The 13,874-nt window shown below is 29.7% G+C and overlaps 1 protein-coding gene across 3 annotated transcripts; it reads left to right on the plus strand.

Moving 5' to 3' along the window:
• The first annotated feature begins 1,797 nt into the window (after positions 1 to 1,797).
• Positions 1,798 to 10,056, plus strand: LOC106672952 (sodium-coupled monocarboxylate transporter 2-like). Of its 3 annotated transcripts, none has more exons than XM_014404807.2 (14): positions 1,798 to 2,077; positions 3,927 to 4,110; positions 4,164 to 4,323; positions 4,389 to 4,454; positions 4,531 to 4,582; positions 4,657 to 4,724; positions 4,947 to 5,098; positions 6,327 to 6,467; positions 6,524 to 6,632; positions 6,700 to 6,809; positions 6,896 to 7,079; positions 9,198 to 9,284; positions 9,351 to 9,517; positions 9,578 to 10,055. In XM_014404807.2, exons 2-14 carry the CDS (start codon positions 3,935 to 3,937, stop codon positions 9,759 to 9,761), a joined length of 1,656 nt encoding a protein of 551 aa, XP_014260293.1. In that variant the 5' UTR covers positions 1,798 to 2,077; positions 3,927 to 3,934; the 3' UTR covers positions 9,762 to 10,055. The 3 variants fall into 3 exon arrangements, with proteins under 3 accessions (XP_014260293.1, XP_014260294.1, XP_024082073.1); XM_024226305.1 differs by lacking the exon at positions 1,798 to 2,077 and adding an exon at positions 2,578 to 2,913 and having other exon boundaries at positions 9,578 to 10,056; XM_014404808.2 differs by lacking the exon at positions 3,927 to 4,110 and having other exon boundaries at positions 1,802 to 2,077; positions 9,578 to 10,054.
• Positions 10,057 to 13,874: the final 3,818 nt, after the last annotated feature.

The raw sequence follows: 13,874 nt of genomic DNA on the forward strand, positions 1-13,874 counted from the left end.
GTTTAATGGCCGTAAGTACAAGACAAACATACACTATTTTAACTTGAATACTTCGAAACGTAACTCGAAACGTTAGCACGATAAAGAAAATGTTTTTCTGAAACCTACATCACACCAGAACGCATCTCACGATTTCTAAATAAAAGTTATATTCAATTTTATTTTGCAGCCAATGAAATTAAAAATATTTAACAATTCAACAAGAAAGAAAATTCATTGGATTATTTTAAATTATAAAATATTAATTTAGGCAAATAAAAACATTGATTGAAGGAGATAAATTGCAAGTTATAGCTTAGATCCTCTTTTAATTTTTGAAAGTAAATATGAGTGAATAAAAATAAATAAATTATACTCTATTCATTAATTATTTGGTACAAATTGAAAATGTTTGCAATAACAAGATATATAAGACAAATAAATGGATAAATGGGGTAATTACATCAAAAAATCGCACTTAATTTTTAACTTCCAATAGGAAAATTAATGAATACCCTATTGGATAATACCATATGGCTAATTTAACAGTATTTACAATTATAATGTTTTATAACTGATAATGATTGACCAATGTTATCAAGCAATCTCTTTTTCTTATTTCTTCTAATTAAAAAAAGGAAATAGGGATAATGCTACGGCATGAGTCATCTAATCTGTATTGACATTCCTCAGAGTTTAAACTGATACTTTAAAGACTTCAAACCTTTAAACATTACAATTTTCAAAGATAAATTGCCAAAAATGGTATTTACCTTGTCAAACAAAGTGCTAACAACTTGAAAATGATAAATTTGTCATATGATGTTGTTGTGCAATTGTTTAAATTGCAGAAACTGATTGCATTAAATGATGTAACATTGGTTAAAAAAATGAAATACCTTTGATAATTAAACTTTAAGCAAGGCGGAAAAGGAAAGAAAGTCAAAGTTCATACTTTTTTTTTTAATCAGCGGACATAATTTGTTGCAGAAGTTATGAAAAATTGTTTTAGACAAAGTATGATTAAACAATATTATTATAAATTAATAGTTTTTTTAAAAATTTAATGTCAGAATATAATTTTTAGTCACAAAACCTTGGGCACTGAGAGAGAAAGTTATTTGAACTGGATTGGCAATCCATATATTAAGGACGTTCGCCTTCAATGTCACAATTTCTTAATGTGTACATGCTTTTAACAATTAAAAAGAGCTGAAAATTTTTATTGAGTTTAAAACTCTACCCCAGTAATATCTTAATAGTTAATTGTTTTTGAAACCACCCAAGATTTTTACTATATAATTTTCAGTCATTTCTGCTAAAATGAACATTGCTTATGCTGTAATATTTAAATTATGTATTGAAATTGTTGAAATTGTAATAAGTCAAATAAAAAGAGAGAGAAAGTTGTATCTGGATTTGCATTACATAAGAAAAATTTAAAAATAAGAATAATTTATTTACAAATAAATTAAAAAATGTATGAAAGTGCGATGTAGATGTTTTAGGCTCCCTACCTATATACTATCAACTAATAAGTTGTACAATTTAACAATAAAAACCTATTTATTTGTAAAGGAAAAAATAATTAACTTTTGTTGTTTAATAAATTTTGAATTAACAAATCTTCTGAAACCTTTATGAAAACATTTAAATTTAAAATTGTACAAGGAATACCCCAGAACAGTTGTACTATTTTTTTACAGTTAAAACAACGAAATAAACAATCTTTTCAAATAATAAATTTCATATTCAAACACCTGTAATTTTTACAAGTAGTGAACTAGTTCACAAACCTCTAGTTCTTAATTATTCAACAAATTTTAATAACAGGCTGAGGCAATGTCTTCTATTAGTCTGTAAGATCATGACAATAGACTGACAAATCAACTTATTGTAGAGAATTTAATGAAAATTGCTCTGTTCTCTTGATTCAGTCTCATGCCAGCCCTCGACTGCGTCTGGACTCTGTGACGACTGCTAAGTGAAGAATGGCCAAATAAATTGTATAAAAACGAGACTATGCCGCAAATAAAATTCTAAATTGTTTAACTAGACTGTCTCATTAACAACAACCAATTACAGAATAAATTGAAAAGTAAGTTAATTTTTTAATATGTATTTCATAAATAACATTATAAAATATGAATGCCATATCAAATCAAATATTTAATTGCATATTGTATTTATAATGATCAAATATCTTCTATTACTTCCTTATTAAATATTAATATAAAAAAATACGTTTAAGTATAAAAAAGTCCATTAATTGAACTTAAATTCTTTATGACATTTTTTAACAACTCGCATATACACAAATTATATCTGCAATTTTTTTTCAAACAAATTATTATTAGTCTAAATTTTCTTTATGGCTATACAGGTAATTTCAGGTTAAAGAAACAATCAATAAGAACAAGAAGATAAATATATAAGAATCACTTTAGATAGTTAAGCATTTCCCAATGTCTTAAACAAAAATGACATTGTCATATTTACATTTTATCATTTATTTTGCATAATTTTAACTTTATGACTTACCTCAGAGATAGTTACGATTAAGTTAGATTTTGAATAAAATTAGGGTAATATATTACATTTTAAATACAAATACGCATAAACTAATAAGGAAAAATTAAAATTGTATGGTTATAACTCTTAAAGTTTTCTGGTCTCAAAAAGTATTTGCCCTGATAAATGGGTCTGATGATATAAGGATCCATTTGAAATTTCCATATCCTTTTTAGTAAAGATAACTGAATAAGTGGTCCTTAGTGAATTATTATGGAAATAACAACTACAGGCGGAGAATATTATTGAAGCATATGAGTTAATTTGCTAAATTGGTCGGTTGCTCTGCAATTACGATGTAGTACAGTTTCTTTACATTTTTATTGCATTCTGGTGCTGTGGTGGGACCGAGGTTGCAGAGTGGTTAGTGTGATAGATTCTCATCTCGTAGACCCCATGGTCATGAGTTCAATTCCCACCTTCACCTCTGGTCCTTTTTTTCACCTCCCAATATGCATTGTCTCCTTTAGACCTGGAAAAAATCAAGCTATGTATTTTAATAAAATTATATTAATATTTGATAAAATGTGATTTGATTATTATAATGCAAACTGAAATACATAATAAATGAACATCTTACAAAATGTAATCATACAATAGTAGAGTACAGTCAACCCCGTTTTAGACGACCCCACATAGTGAAAATTTGCTATAATACACCTTTTTTATTTATATCTAGTTAGAATAGCTTTATAACCTGGTGTTGCCCAGGGAGATAATAAAAAGTGTTATTTCTCATTTGTGTAAATCCTGATGCCTATTATTTGTTACATGACCATTTTATAGTCTCTAAACCCTCCTGGCTCTAATAAAAACAAATTGTGAAAGTTTCATCAAAATCTGTTCTATATTATTATTATTATTATTATTATTAATTTTTAAGGGCGTTTTCATGGCTAAGGTCTTCTATAGTTTTTGTTTTTATGATTAACATACATACTACGTTCACTTATATATATAACATTATTATATTTTTATAACTATATTATAATAATCACATTATTATTATTATTAAAATTTTAAATTTTTTTGGTTTATGTTAAAAAATAGTACTATGTGGTTTTTTAAAATAAAAGAGTAAATACATAATTTATTTAAATTTATTTGGATATTTTTATTATTATAATGAAAATATATTAAGAATGTATATATTTACATACAACTAATATGTATTACCATAACATTTTAGGCAGAATACCATTAAGAACTTATGAATATTGTAAAATCAATTAGTTATTATTATCCAATTCTTACATTTTTTATTTTTCTATAAGTACGTATGCAAACATTCCAGTTCCAGCCAAGTGTACAACACATGAAACAGCTCTTTATTTAAAAATAGTTATCTATTTAAAGTGAAATATCATTTGTTTTAGCTTACAAAATGGCTTATTTCGAGCTGTTAGATTATTTCGTATTTGCGTTTATGCTTGTGGTGTCTGCACTTATTGGAATATACTTTGCGTTTTTTGCTGAGAAAAAACAAAACACCCCATCCGAATACCTGATGGGCAGTAAAACAATGGGTGTCTTTCCAATATCAATGTCACTGATTGCAAGGTGAGCGCTAAATTTATCTTTTAATAGCCTAAATATTATTTTTTTTTTTTCAGTTACATATCAGGTATATCATTGCTAGGGATTCCTGCGGAAATTTACACATATGGCACGATGTATTGGTTGGTAATAATTTCAGAAATGTTTGTAAGCTTAACGATGGCATTCGTTTATATACCAGTATTTTATAAACTTGAAATAACATCTTCTTATGAGGTAATGACAAATTTACTATAGCTACTGGAATTTCAAGAAAACAATAAATTAATTTCAACTTTCAGTACTTAAAACTGAGGTTTGGACAAAATGTCAGAATCCTTGGCTCATGTTTATTCATTGTCAAAATGGTAAAAATTGATTATAAATCACTTTTTCATTAATAAAGTTATATTTTTTTATATTAATAAAAATAATCTATTGTAGATGTTATATATTCCTATTGTCATTTATGTCCCTGCATTGGCCTTTAGTCAAGGTATTTAATTAAGTTAAATATATTTTAAACAATAATAAATTTCCAATGTGATATCTTAAAATCTTTAATTTTAGTTACTGGTGTTAATTTGCATATTATCACCCCGCTAGTTTGTGTTATATGCATCTTCTATACAACATTAGTAAGTATTATTATTTTATTGTATTTTATACAGGCACACTTTTACAATTTTTTTAGTTAAGTAAATATGCAAATAAATGAAATAAAATTAAAAGGATATTCGTTAATGAATTTCACTTAACATTAAAAAACTATAAAACATTGATAAAACCAAACTGCTTTTTGCTAATATTCATTTGCAATGGAATAAGTTAATAACAATAGAAATAACAATTTTTTTCAGGGAGGATTAAAAGCAGTTGTTTGGACAGACACGGTACAAATGGGTGTGATGGTGCTTGGAATGCTAGCAACAATTTGGATAGGAATTTATGAAATTGGTTTTGCAAACATTATAAAACGAAATAGAGACTCACATAGGATAGAGTTTGATATGTAAGTACACACAATCATAATAATACATGCTTTTCACTCAAAATTGAACGCACACAATGATTTTTGGCTTTTATAGGCAATACAATTTATCAGTCTAACTCTACCTATTCACTTTTACTGAAAATTACTGATTACTGATTTATATAAGCTCAAATCTGCACTTACAAGTATACACATACACTTGAATACCAGAGTTGAACCTATCATTCTTGTAGTCCACTGGCAATAATAGCTTTTTAACTTACAATAAATTACCAGCAGGCCTCAAGATTCACCCACCTTGGGTCAGACCTTGACCTTATCCATTCAGCCAGCAAAGTTGGACTCTGGGGCTATCAATAAATAGCTTGGTCATTTCAGCCCGTAATCAATCTCTAGTTCCAAACCCATTCATACTCTCACTCACTCGTAATGCATCTTTCCTATTTACATATCATTCACTTGGTTAGGGTAGTGGAGTACTTGATATTCATTCTCCCATCACCCTTTATACATAGATAACTTTCTAGAGGGATATTCTGCCATCAACCCTTTCACTATGCACATTCACTATCACACAAAACAACACATACATTGGTTCTACATACAATAAAAAACCTGTTTTCTCCAAAAATCGGAACAGTAAACCAAATTACTCTGCACTGTGCTCAAGCACAACTCTCTTGTGGGGTGACTACACACTCTCTATAAGGAGCCAAGAAATGCACCCTTCAATTAAGTGGGACAAATTGAGCAACCTTTCTCTGCATGCTGGATTCATATATGGACATTGGCACATTGGACATTTTTAATTGGGTGACAATGGCCCTTCTTCTATGAGTCAGATCCTCTGAGGGCCTTATTGACAGTGCTATTGATATGTGAGAGTTTCCTTGATAGCTAATAAACACAAATAACTGGTTGATGATTTATGTTTACAAGCAGTTTGTGTGTAATTTAAATTAGAAACAAAACTAAAATTTTGATATATGAATTACTTAAAAATGTGTAAAACTATAAAAAATCAATTTCAATTATTGTGTAAAGAATATAAACTATATGTATTAAAATTTCAACCATCCTAACATTCATACCTTAGTATTTCAGATATTTCAATATCACAAAAACTGACCAATTAAATGTTTATAAATGGATGTTTTGATATTACTGAAGAAAATTGTTACACTTTATTAACTACCACCATTGTGGGCGGTATATATTTATTTTTTAGTTCATAATTTATTTTTAGTTTTGATTTGGATCCAACTGTACGTCATAGTTTTTGGACACTTTCAATTGGAAATTATTTTTACTGGTTAGCATCCTGCTCTGTGAATCAAGCGATGGTACAACGTTGTCTTGCTATGCCGAGTCAAAAAAAGGCTAACATGTAAGATCATATTCACTTATGAAACATGTTTTAATTTTAATCACAACATTTTGCAGAGCCATATTTAATTTGGCCATTGGGATAATACTTTTGGTTTCAATGTGCTGCTTTACTGGGTTAGTTGTGTCTGCATATTTCTATGACTGTGATCCACTCACAACAAAAGTAAAAATTGATTAAAAAATCCATATTTAATGGCCTGAGAGTTTTTAAATTTCTCTTTCTATTCTAGAAAATCAGTAAATCCGACCAGATCCTCCCTTATTTTATTATGGAAGTTGGAAGTAAAATACCTGGGCTACCCGGTGTTTTTCTGTCAGGAGTTTTTAGCGCTGCTCTGAGGTCTAGCCGTAAAGTATAATATGTTTGGATAGAGTGTGTCCAATATTGTTTTGTTCATGGTCAAATAATGAAAATTTTATTTACAGCACGATGTCAACAGGGTTGAACTCATTGACAGGTGTAATATTGCAAGATATCATTCGCCCTGCTGTTAAAAAGCCAATTTCTGAAGGAAAAGCTAGCTTTATTATGAAAATAATTGTAGTCAGTCTTGGCGCATTTTGTGTAGCAATGGTGTTTGTGGTGGAACATCTTGGAACTTTGATTCAGGTATGACTATCGTTTAAGAAAATCTTCCTGCTATACTCATTTTTTTACATATTCATACAAACAATTCCTCAGGGTCTAGTTAAAAATAAAATACATGTGTGAGCAATTCATATTATGTAATATTGCTCCACTATGGTTGTAGCAGCAGAACATGAATGCCACATATACCATCAATCATTTTTAGATCTATTTTTTCTGTACACATTTCGATAATCAGTAAGGATGTAGTGATCGACCAACAGTTGTTAATTGTAAAAGTGGATCAGGGGTGTAATCCCATGTAAAACAGGAAATATTTATTATATGATTTTCAAGCAGGCTTTAAGCAGGGATACTCAAAATAAAATAGATAATCTTCATTTTTATAAATTTAATAAATGTTAAGTTTTTGCAAAAGTGTAATAAAATTTATTGTTTCTTTCTATTATTTATTTAAGAAGCTGAACAACTTGGGTTTTCAACCAAATTCATTATTATTGTTATTATTAGGTTACATTCCTCTGCATCCCCCCTCCAACAGTGGTTAGAGGACTGAGGCAAGGGTGTATCTTGAACCCGATATATGTTTTCCTGCTGTATTGACGACGCAATAAACCCTATTATATGTCAATGATTGACTTGGCCATGTGCTTGCAATCAACATCTTGAAAAAGTTAGATGAGCAGTGTCATTTATTCTTAACTATGGACAAATCAAAAATAATGATTTTTAGGAAAGGTGGAAGATTGAAGTTAGCAGAAAAGTGTTATTTTATAAAAGTACATAAATAATTTTAGTTAACAATTATAAGTATTTAGGAATAATGCAGACATCTGAGTTAACTTATTAATGTCCTTAAACTGACATTTTAGCTGAAAAAATTTGGGTTGAGTAGAATACCCGTTTTCTTTAAGAGAACAATTCAGGATAAAATCAGGTTTACAACTTTGTTCTATGCAGCCCAGGTATGAGGCTATCAGAGGTATGAAGTGGTTAAAAAGTCCCAGAGATACTTCGTTAGAAAATGGTTTGGTTTATTTTTGTGTACACTTGGCTCTAATGTTGGCTATTGAATCTGTTCTAGACCTAGTTACATTTTGAAGTACTATCTCTTCCTTTTCAAAGACAAACAAGAACAACAACAAAAAAAAAAGAAATGTGGCCCTCTGATTTCAGCATTGGCTTATACATATGAGTGTGAATTTAGTTCTTAAGTCGAACATCTTCTGAGCTGTATACTGCTGAAAAAATGAGGGTTTGTCTTCAGAAGGAGTCTGTAAGGGGTGGATTGCAGACAGGGCGTTTATAAGATATCCCACAGATGGTAGACTTTTAAGAAGACTAACCCTATTTTTTTCAGCAGTGTGTAAACTGTAATTAATTCTTTAAACAATTTAAAAAAATATTTAAAAATCAGTTTAATTTAATTTTTTTTAAAAATAATATCTTTCTCTTGTACTATTCTCTCCTCATCTCAGCCCAAAATCTGGGAAATTGCTATGGGCAAAAATATTTTGTAATCTTTTTTTTCTGTAAAACTGTAAAGTTATTTTCCCTTGTTATTTGTGATAGAATTTTCTCGGAAATCCAAGGTTTAACAATCTCGATTTTTTTTATATTTTAGTAATTTTGATATATGATTTATTTATGCTCTTGTTTTACATTAGTCCTGAAACACTGAAAATGCTTGTAATATATTGCCCATCAAGTAAGCGGTCTTCCAATAATCGCTGTCTTTAGTATAATTTATTAATTTAGAGAAGTCCATTAAATTTCTATCAGAATTGTTGTTAATTGGTATATAGTGAGCCAGGTGGTATTAATTCTTTTACAACTCTGATCTGTGAGAATCAATGATAGGTTGCTTTTTGATGTGCCAAAGTTTCTCTGTAAATCTGTCCCTATCATTTCCTTTTCATTATGTATTATTGGATTTTCAAAATCAGTGAGCTAGATTTTGGTGGCCAAGTATATCAATATTGTAATCAATATTATTTATTTATTTACGGATCAAAATCCACTATAAAAAAAATTATACTGAAATGATTCTTAATTAAAAAGAAATTACTGTCAAAAAATTGATTCTTGTAGATTAATGAAAAAATTAACATTAATACTGTATGTTTTGATTGTAAACAGGCTGGAAAGAGTTTAGCAAGTATAACAGCAGGTCCACTTTTGGGACTGTTCACATTAGGAATGCTGTTTCCCTGGGCCAACTCAAAGGTGATAAAAAAATAATTAACACTAACTAATAATACATATTCTTAATTTATTTTTTCATAAATATAGGGAGCAATAGCAGGAGGGATATCAGGGCTTACCGTAGTCTCTATTTTAAGTGTCGCATCCCAAACTGCAATAGCTAGAGGACATATAGTATATGAAAAAAAGCCAATATCTATTGATGGTTGTTCTGCAGGAGATGTCGCAGATTCTGTTCTGATAGAATCATCAAAGTATGAACTATCCCTGTCTGATTAAATTAAAAACAAAACTAAATACTGTTTCATTTTTAGATACATTAGAGATACACTGTGGGTATTACAAATTTCCTACCTTTATTACACTCTAATTGGGATGGTCATAGCCCTTGTCGTTGGGATGGTGGTGAGCTACCTGACTGGTTTTAACGATCCTAAAAAGATGGACAAAAATCTGTTTGCGCCAGCTATACAAAGATTTATAAATTCAAAATCTTGATTTTTCACTGTACACTAGCAGTGGTCAGATCTAAGTAGTATGTTAATTTCTCAAATGTAATATGGATTTTGTAAGATTTTTCTAAAAAATAATTATTTAGGTAACTTGCATCACTGTACTTCAACAGAATTTAATATTTCATAGAGTATTGATTTATTCTGATTCACATATTTAAATGACAAATGAAACTACAAAAACTACACTCAGTATTTGCCAATTTTTGTGAATTGAAAGAGTTATAAAAAGTTATTTAATTTATAGATATGATACTGTATTTTTAAATTAAAACAAACTATAAACTTCTGCAAAGTTTCTAATCAGAATATTTATATTTTTTGTAATCCTATTGCTTTACATCTTTTTTGAACATGCTATAGATATTTTAATTATAGTGTTATACTTAGTTTGAGCATTGCTTAGATGAAATTATAATTAGCATGTGTCCTGTTCATCCTGGTACCCAAACAAGGATAATTCTGCTGTAGTACCCAATGTTTGACAAGGCCTTGATGTAATCCCAAACAGTTCTTGACGTTACTACGGATGAGGTAGTTGTCTTTGGTGCTGTCTGGCTTTCCAAGTAGATAACTATGCTTTGTTGGTAATACACAACTTTTTGATCTCCCTGGCAGTGTCTCTGACTGAAAGACAGTGGACTATTGCCCAAGGCTTACATGAATTCTAGCCCTTGGTTTATTTCCATAGATACTTCCTGAGTCATAGACAGACTTAGAGTCATATGTATACTAGATATTATCTGATTATGTATACTATACTTATTATGTATACTCGGCATTAACTGGGATATTTCTCCCAATCTGCTCTATTGGGTATTTTAATTTGAATTTCTTTTAACCAATCTATGTTTTGCCATCGTGGAATCAACAGGAATGCCTAGAACCTTGTCCACCTGAAGTTCATCCCAGAGCTTTAATTGCTCCTTTTCGTGTGAGTGGATACTGGAGCCTCTCCTGGATGAAGATAGTAGTGGTGGTAGATTCAGGAGGAGGATTTGGCATAACAAATTTCAGTAATTTCAATTCTATGACAGTTGAGTATTTATCTCAGTAGTGGTCTACATGCAGAGCCATATTTTTATATAGGAGAATCACTAAGCTACGTCTTAACTAAGGTTATCGACTAATTCATACAAACTATTGCTTTGACTTAAACTATAATGACTACCACTAGCACTAATTTTTAAAAAATTGCAACTACAATTATCCCTATGGCTACTATCAATCGCCAAACTTCTATTTTTTCTTGACAACAGCCTATGGTCTTTCCTAAAAATCGTATTTTCTACTTAGACAGGTTAAACTTCAAGCCCAAGATTAACAATAGACTTTAGAAATGGCTACTAACTACTCTAAGTTACCATTATTATTATGGCATAAAACCTATTTTTCCACCTTATTTCAGTAAAAATATCACCTTTCTTAAACGCATTCATGAAAAGATTGCAATCATAGAATGCTTTTCTATTTTTCATTCAAATAATTTTCGTTTATATTCATGGTTGGGAAAAAGTTGTACTCATAAAATCAGATAATCACCAAGATCTGCCTGGATTTTTTAAATAGGTTTTATTTTTTTAACAAAGGCTTCTAGCAATTAAAATTATACCCCAAATATATCAAATTTACTGCTATTATTTATTAAATCCATTATGTTTAATGGACTATTGACCAAATTACTTCTTTCAATTAATTAATCTTTCGTATACATTTTTGGTTGAAATGAATCCCCCCCCCAGCTGAAGGTTGTGGGTTCGAAATTCGAATCCTGCTTGTGGCACTAACTTTTACATTTCAATGAAAACCTTACACAAAAAGATTAATTAATTGAAAGAAGCAATTATTTATATTTAGTATTTCTATTTTAATACGTATGATGATCCTTAATAACATACAAAGTAAGTTCAGTTAGCCTGTGATGGTGGTGTTCTATAAGTTTTATAACAGGAATAATTCCATGAATTCATTAATTATCTATTTATGTAAGCTTTGATAGCTAGGATAGTAATTAAAATTCAATTAATTATTCTTTGTTCTTGGTTCTTGCAACATGTCGGTTATAAATCATTCAACTAATGTCAGACTTGTTAAATTGTTTCAATTAATTACAGTAAAAAAGAGTGAGAGCAAAGAATCGATAAGCTGTTCCATATTTTTTTTTTTTTTTTTTGCACAGTAGAGTAACAGGCGGTTGTTGCAGACATTTGAGTGACATAAGGCCAAGGGTGATGAGGGTAAAGCTCGTTTTTCCCCCCCCCAGGTAACCCCTATGGGACTTACATAGGCAATATCAAAGAAAGTAATCTGAAGCTGGATTCCCAACTTAAGAATTTATTTATTTATACACTTGTGAAGGGAAATGCCTAGGACAATATACTGTAACTTGGTACTTGCCAACGAAGGTAAAAAAATTAGGGGACAAAATTATATAAAAAATGGTTTATACTCTAATTATTGTTAAAACGTGCATAATTACAATTAATGATAGTTTATAATAAAAAGTATAAATTTGGTGGTTTTCTTAATCAATCAAAGATAAAATTTGCAAAATTATATAGACAAGAAAAAATTTATTTTTTAATAAAAGGTAGGTAGTAAATTTCATGCAATTTTCTGTGTAGGTATGTCCTTAAAAACATTTTTATTGTTAAAAGAGAATTGGTTCTATACATTAATATAATAGTATTATATTGTAATGCCATTAAAAACAAAGATATTACTGTGGAATATAATTAAAGGCTTGGGGTATAGACAAATTGTTACCTAAATATAACTCTTTATACTTATACGTTGTAAGTTTTAGGAAAACCATGTAACTACAAGAAATTAAATGCTGCAAATAATAATTTTGAATTAGTAAAACATCATGGGGAATGTCTTTATATTTCTTGCGAGAAGTTTTAAGAAATAAACATATTTCCAGACATTAGTAGCTGGAAAGTGGGTCAATACGATTGGCAGAATTTGTATTCCAATTTACTTTATTGATTAATCAATGGCTGTACATTTGCGGTTTAATTATGACCTCAATATTGATCGGTGTAAATATTAGATATAGTGATTTAATGGATGTGATTTTTTTTTCATGGAAACAATTCTTATATTTTCCATATATTAAACTTGAACCAGTTTTATACATACGAAAGAAATTAACTTTGTGTCCGGAATAACTAAGATATTCTCCAAAGAATTCATAGATGTATTACAATAGTTTAGCTTTCCTCCCAGAGCACCTGAGCCGAGGGATGGTTAGGCAAAAGCTGGCATTGCCGGGGTCTACGAGAAACTAATAAGCTCAACTCGGCACATGTCCATTGATATTTGATGATTTGTGCCTATATAAATCCGAATCCAATAAAAGGAAAAATTATTTAAATATTAAACAATATGTAAAGTCGAAAATAGATTAAAAGAATGTTTAAGAATAAATATACCTAAAAAAAAAAAATGAGTGAACATTTAGCACAAGTGGTTTCATTTTTGCAATCGTGGCTCTAGTGACAGAACCGATTACAACGGTAGCACCGTTTAATATAAATGTTAAATTTAATATAATATATATTACAAAGCTCGACAACTGGATTTGGATAGGTTAATTTTCACCACCAGGAGATTTCTTCTTAAGGTAGGATCGACTTCAATTACAATATTTCTCCTGCTTTTTATTTACTTGATGTGCTTTTCATCTCTCAGATGTAAACAACTCAGGGTTTTGACTTTTTAATATTTTGCTGAAGTTTTCTTTATTTACACCTTTCGGGGTGTAGTACACTATCATTCGACGATGCAATTTTTTCCCCTATTTCAGCTTTAAGATAAATCATTGTAGTGTTTGTTAATTTCTTTGCACAGAACTTCATTATCCTTTTGTCTGCAATTTTGAACCAGCAGCCCTCCATCAGGTATGCGGGTATGTAGCGCCACCCTACAACGCTACCAATTCACTACACAGAAGCTATTGGACCTCCTAAATAGCTAATTTAAATATCTAGTGTTGTTTCGAACTGTAAAACAAATAATATGTAGTCCTTTAGGTTTTCTTGTTCTAATGAAATCGTGAGTGATTAAACCTAATTTGTTCTTGTAATTTGTGCAC

Source organism: Cimex lectularius, unplaced genomic scaffold (assembly GCF_000648675.2).
Source record: "Cimex lectularius strain Harlan isolate CLEC.00 unplaced genomic scaffold, Clec_2.1 scaffold48, whole genome shotgun sequence".
Taxonomy (NCBI): domain Eukaryota; kingdom Metazoa; phylum Arthropoda; class Insecta; order Hemiptera; family Cimicidae; genus Cimex; species Cimex lectularius.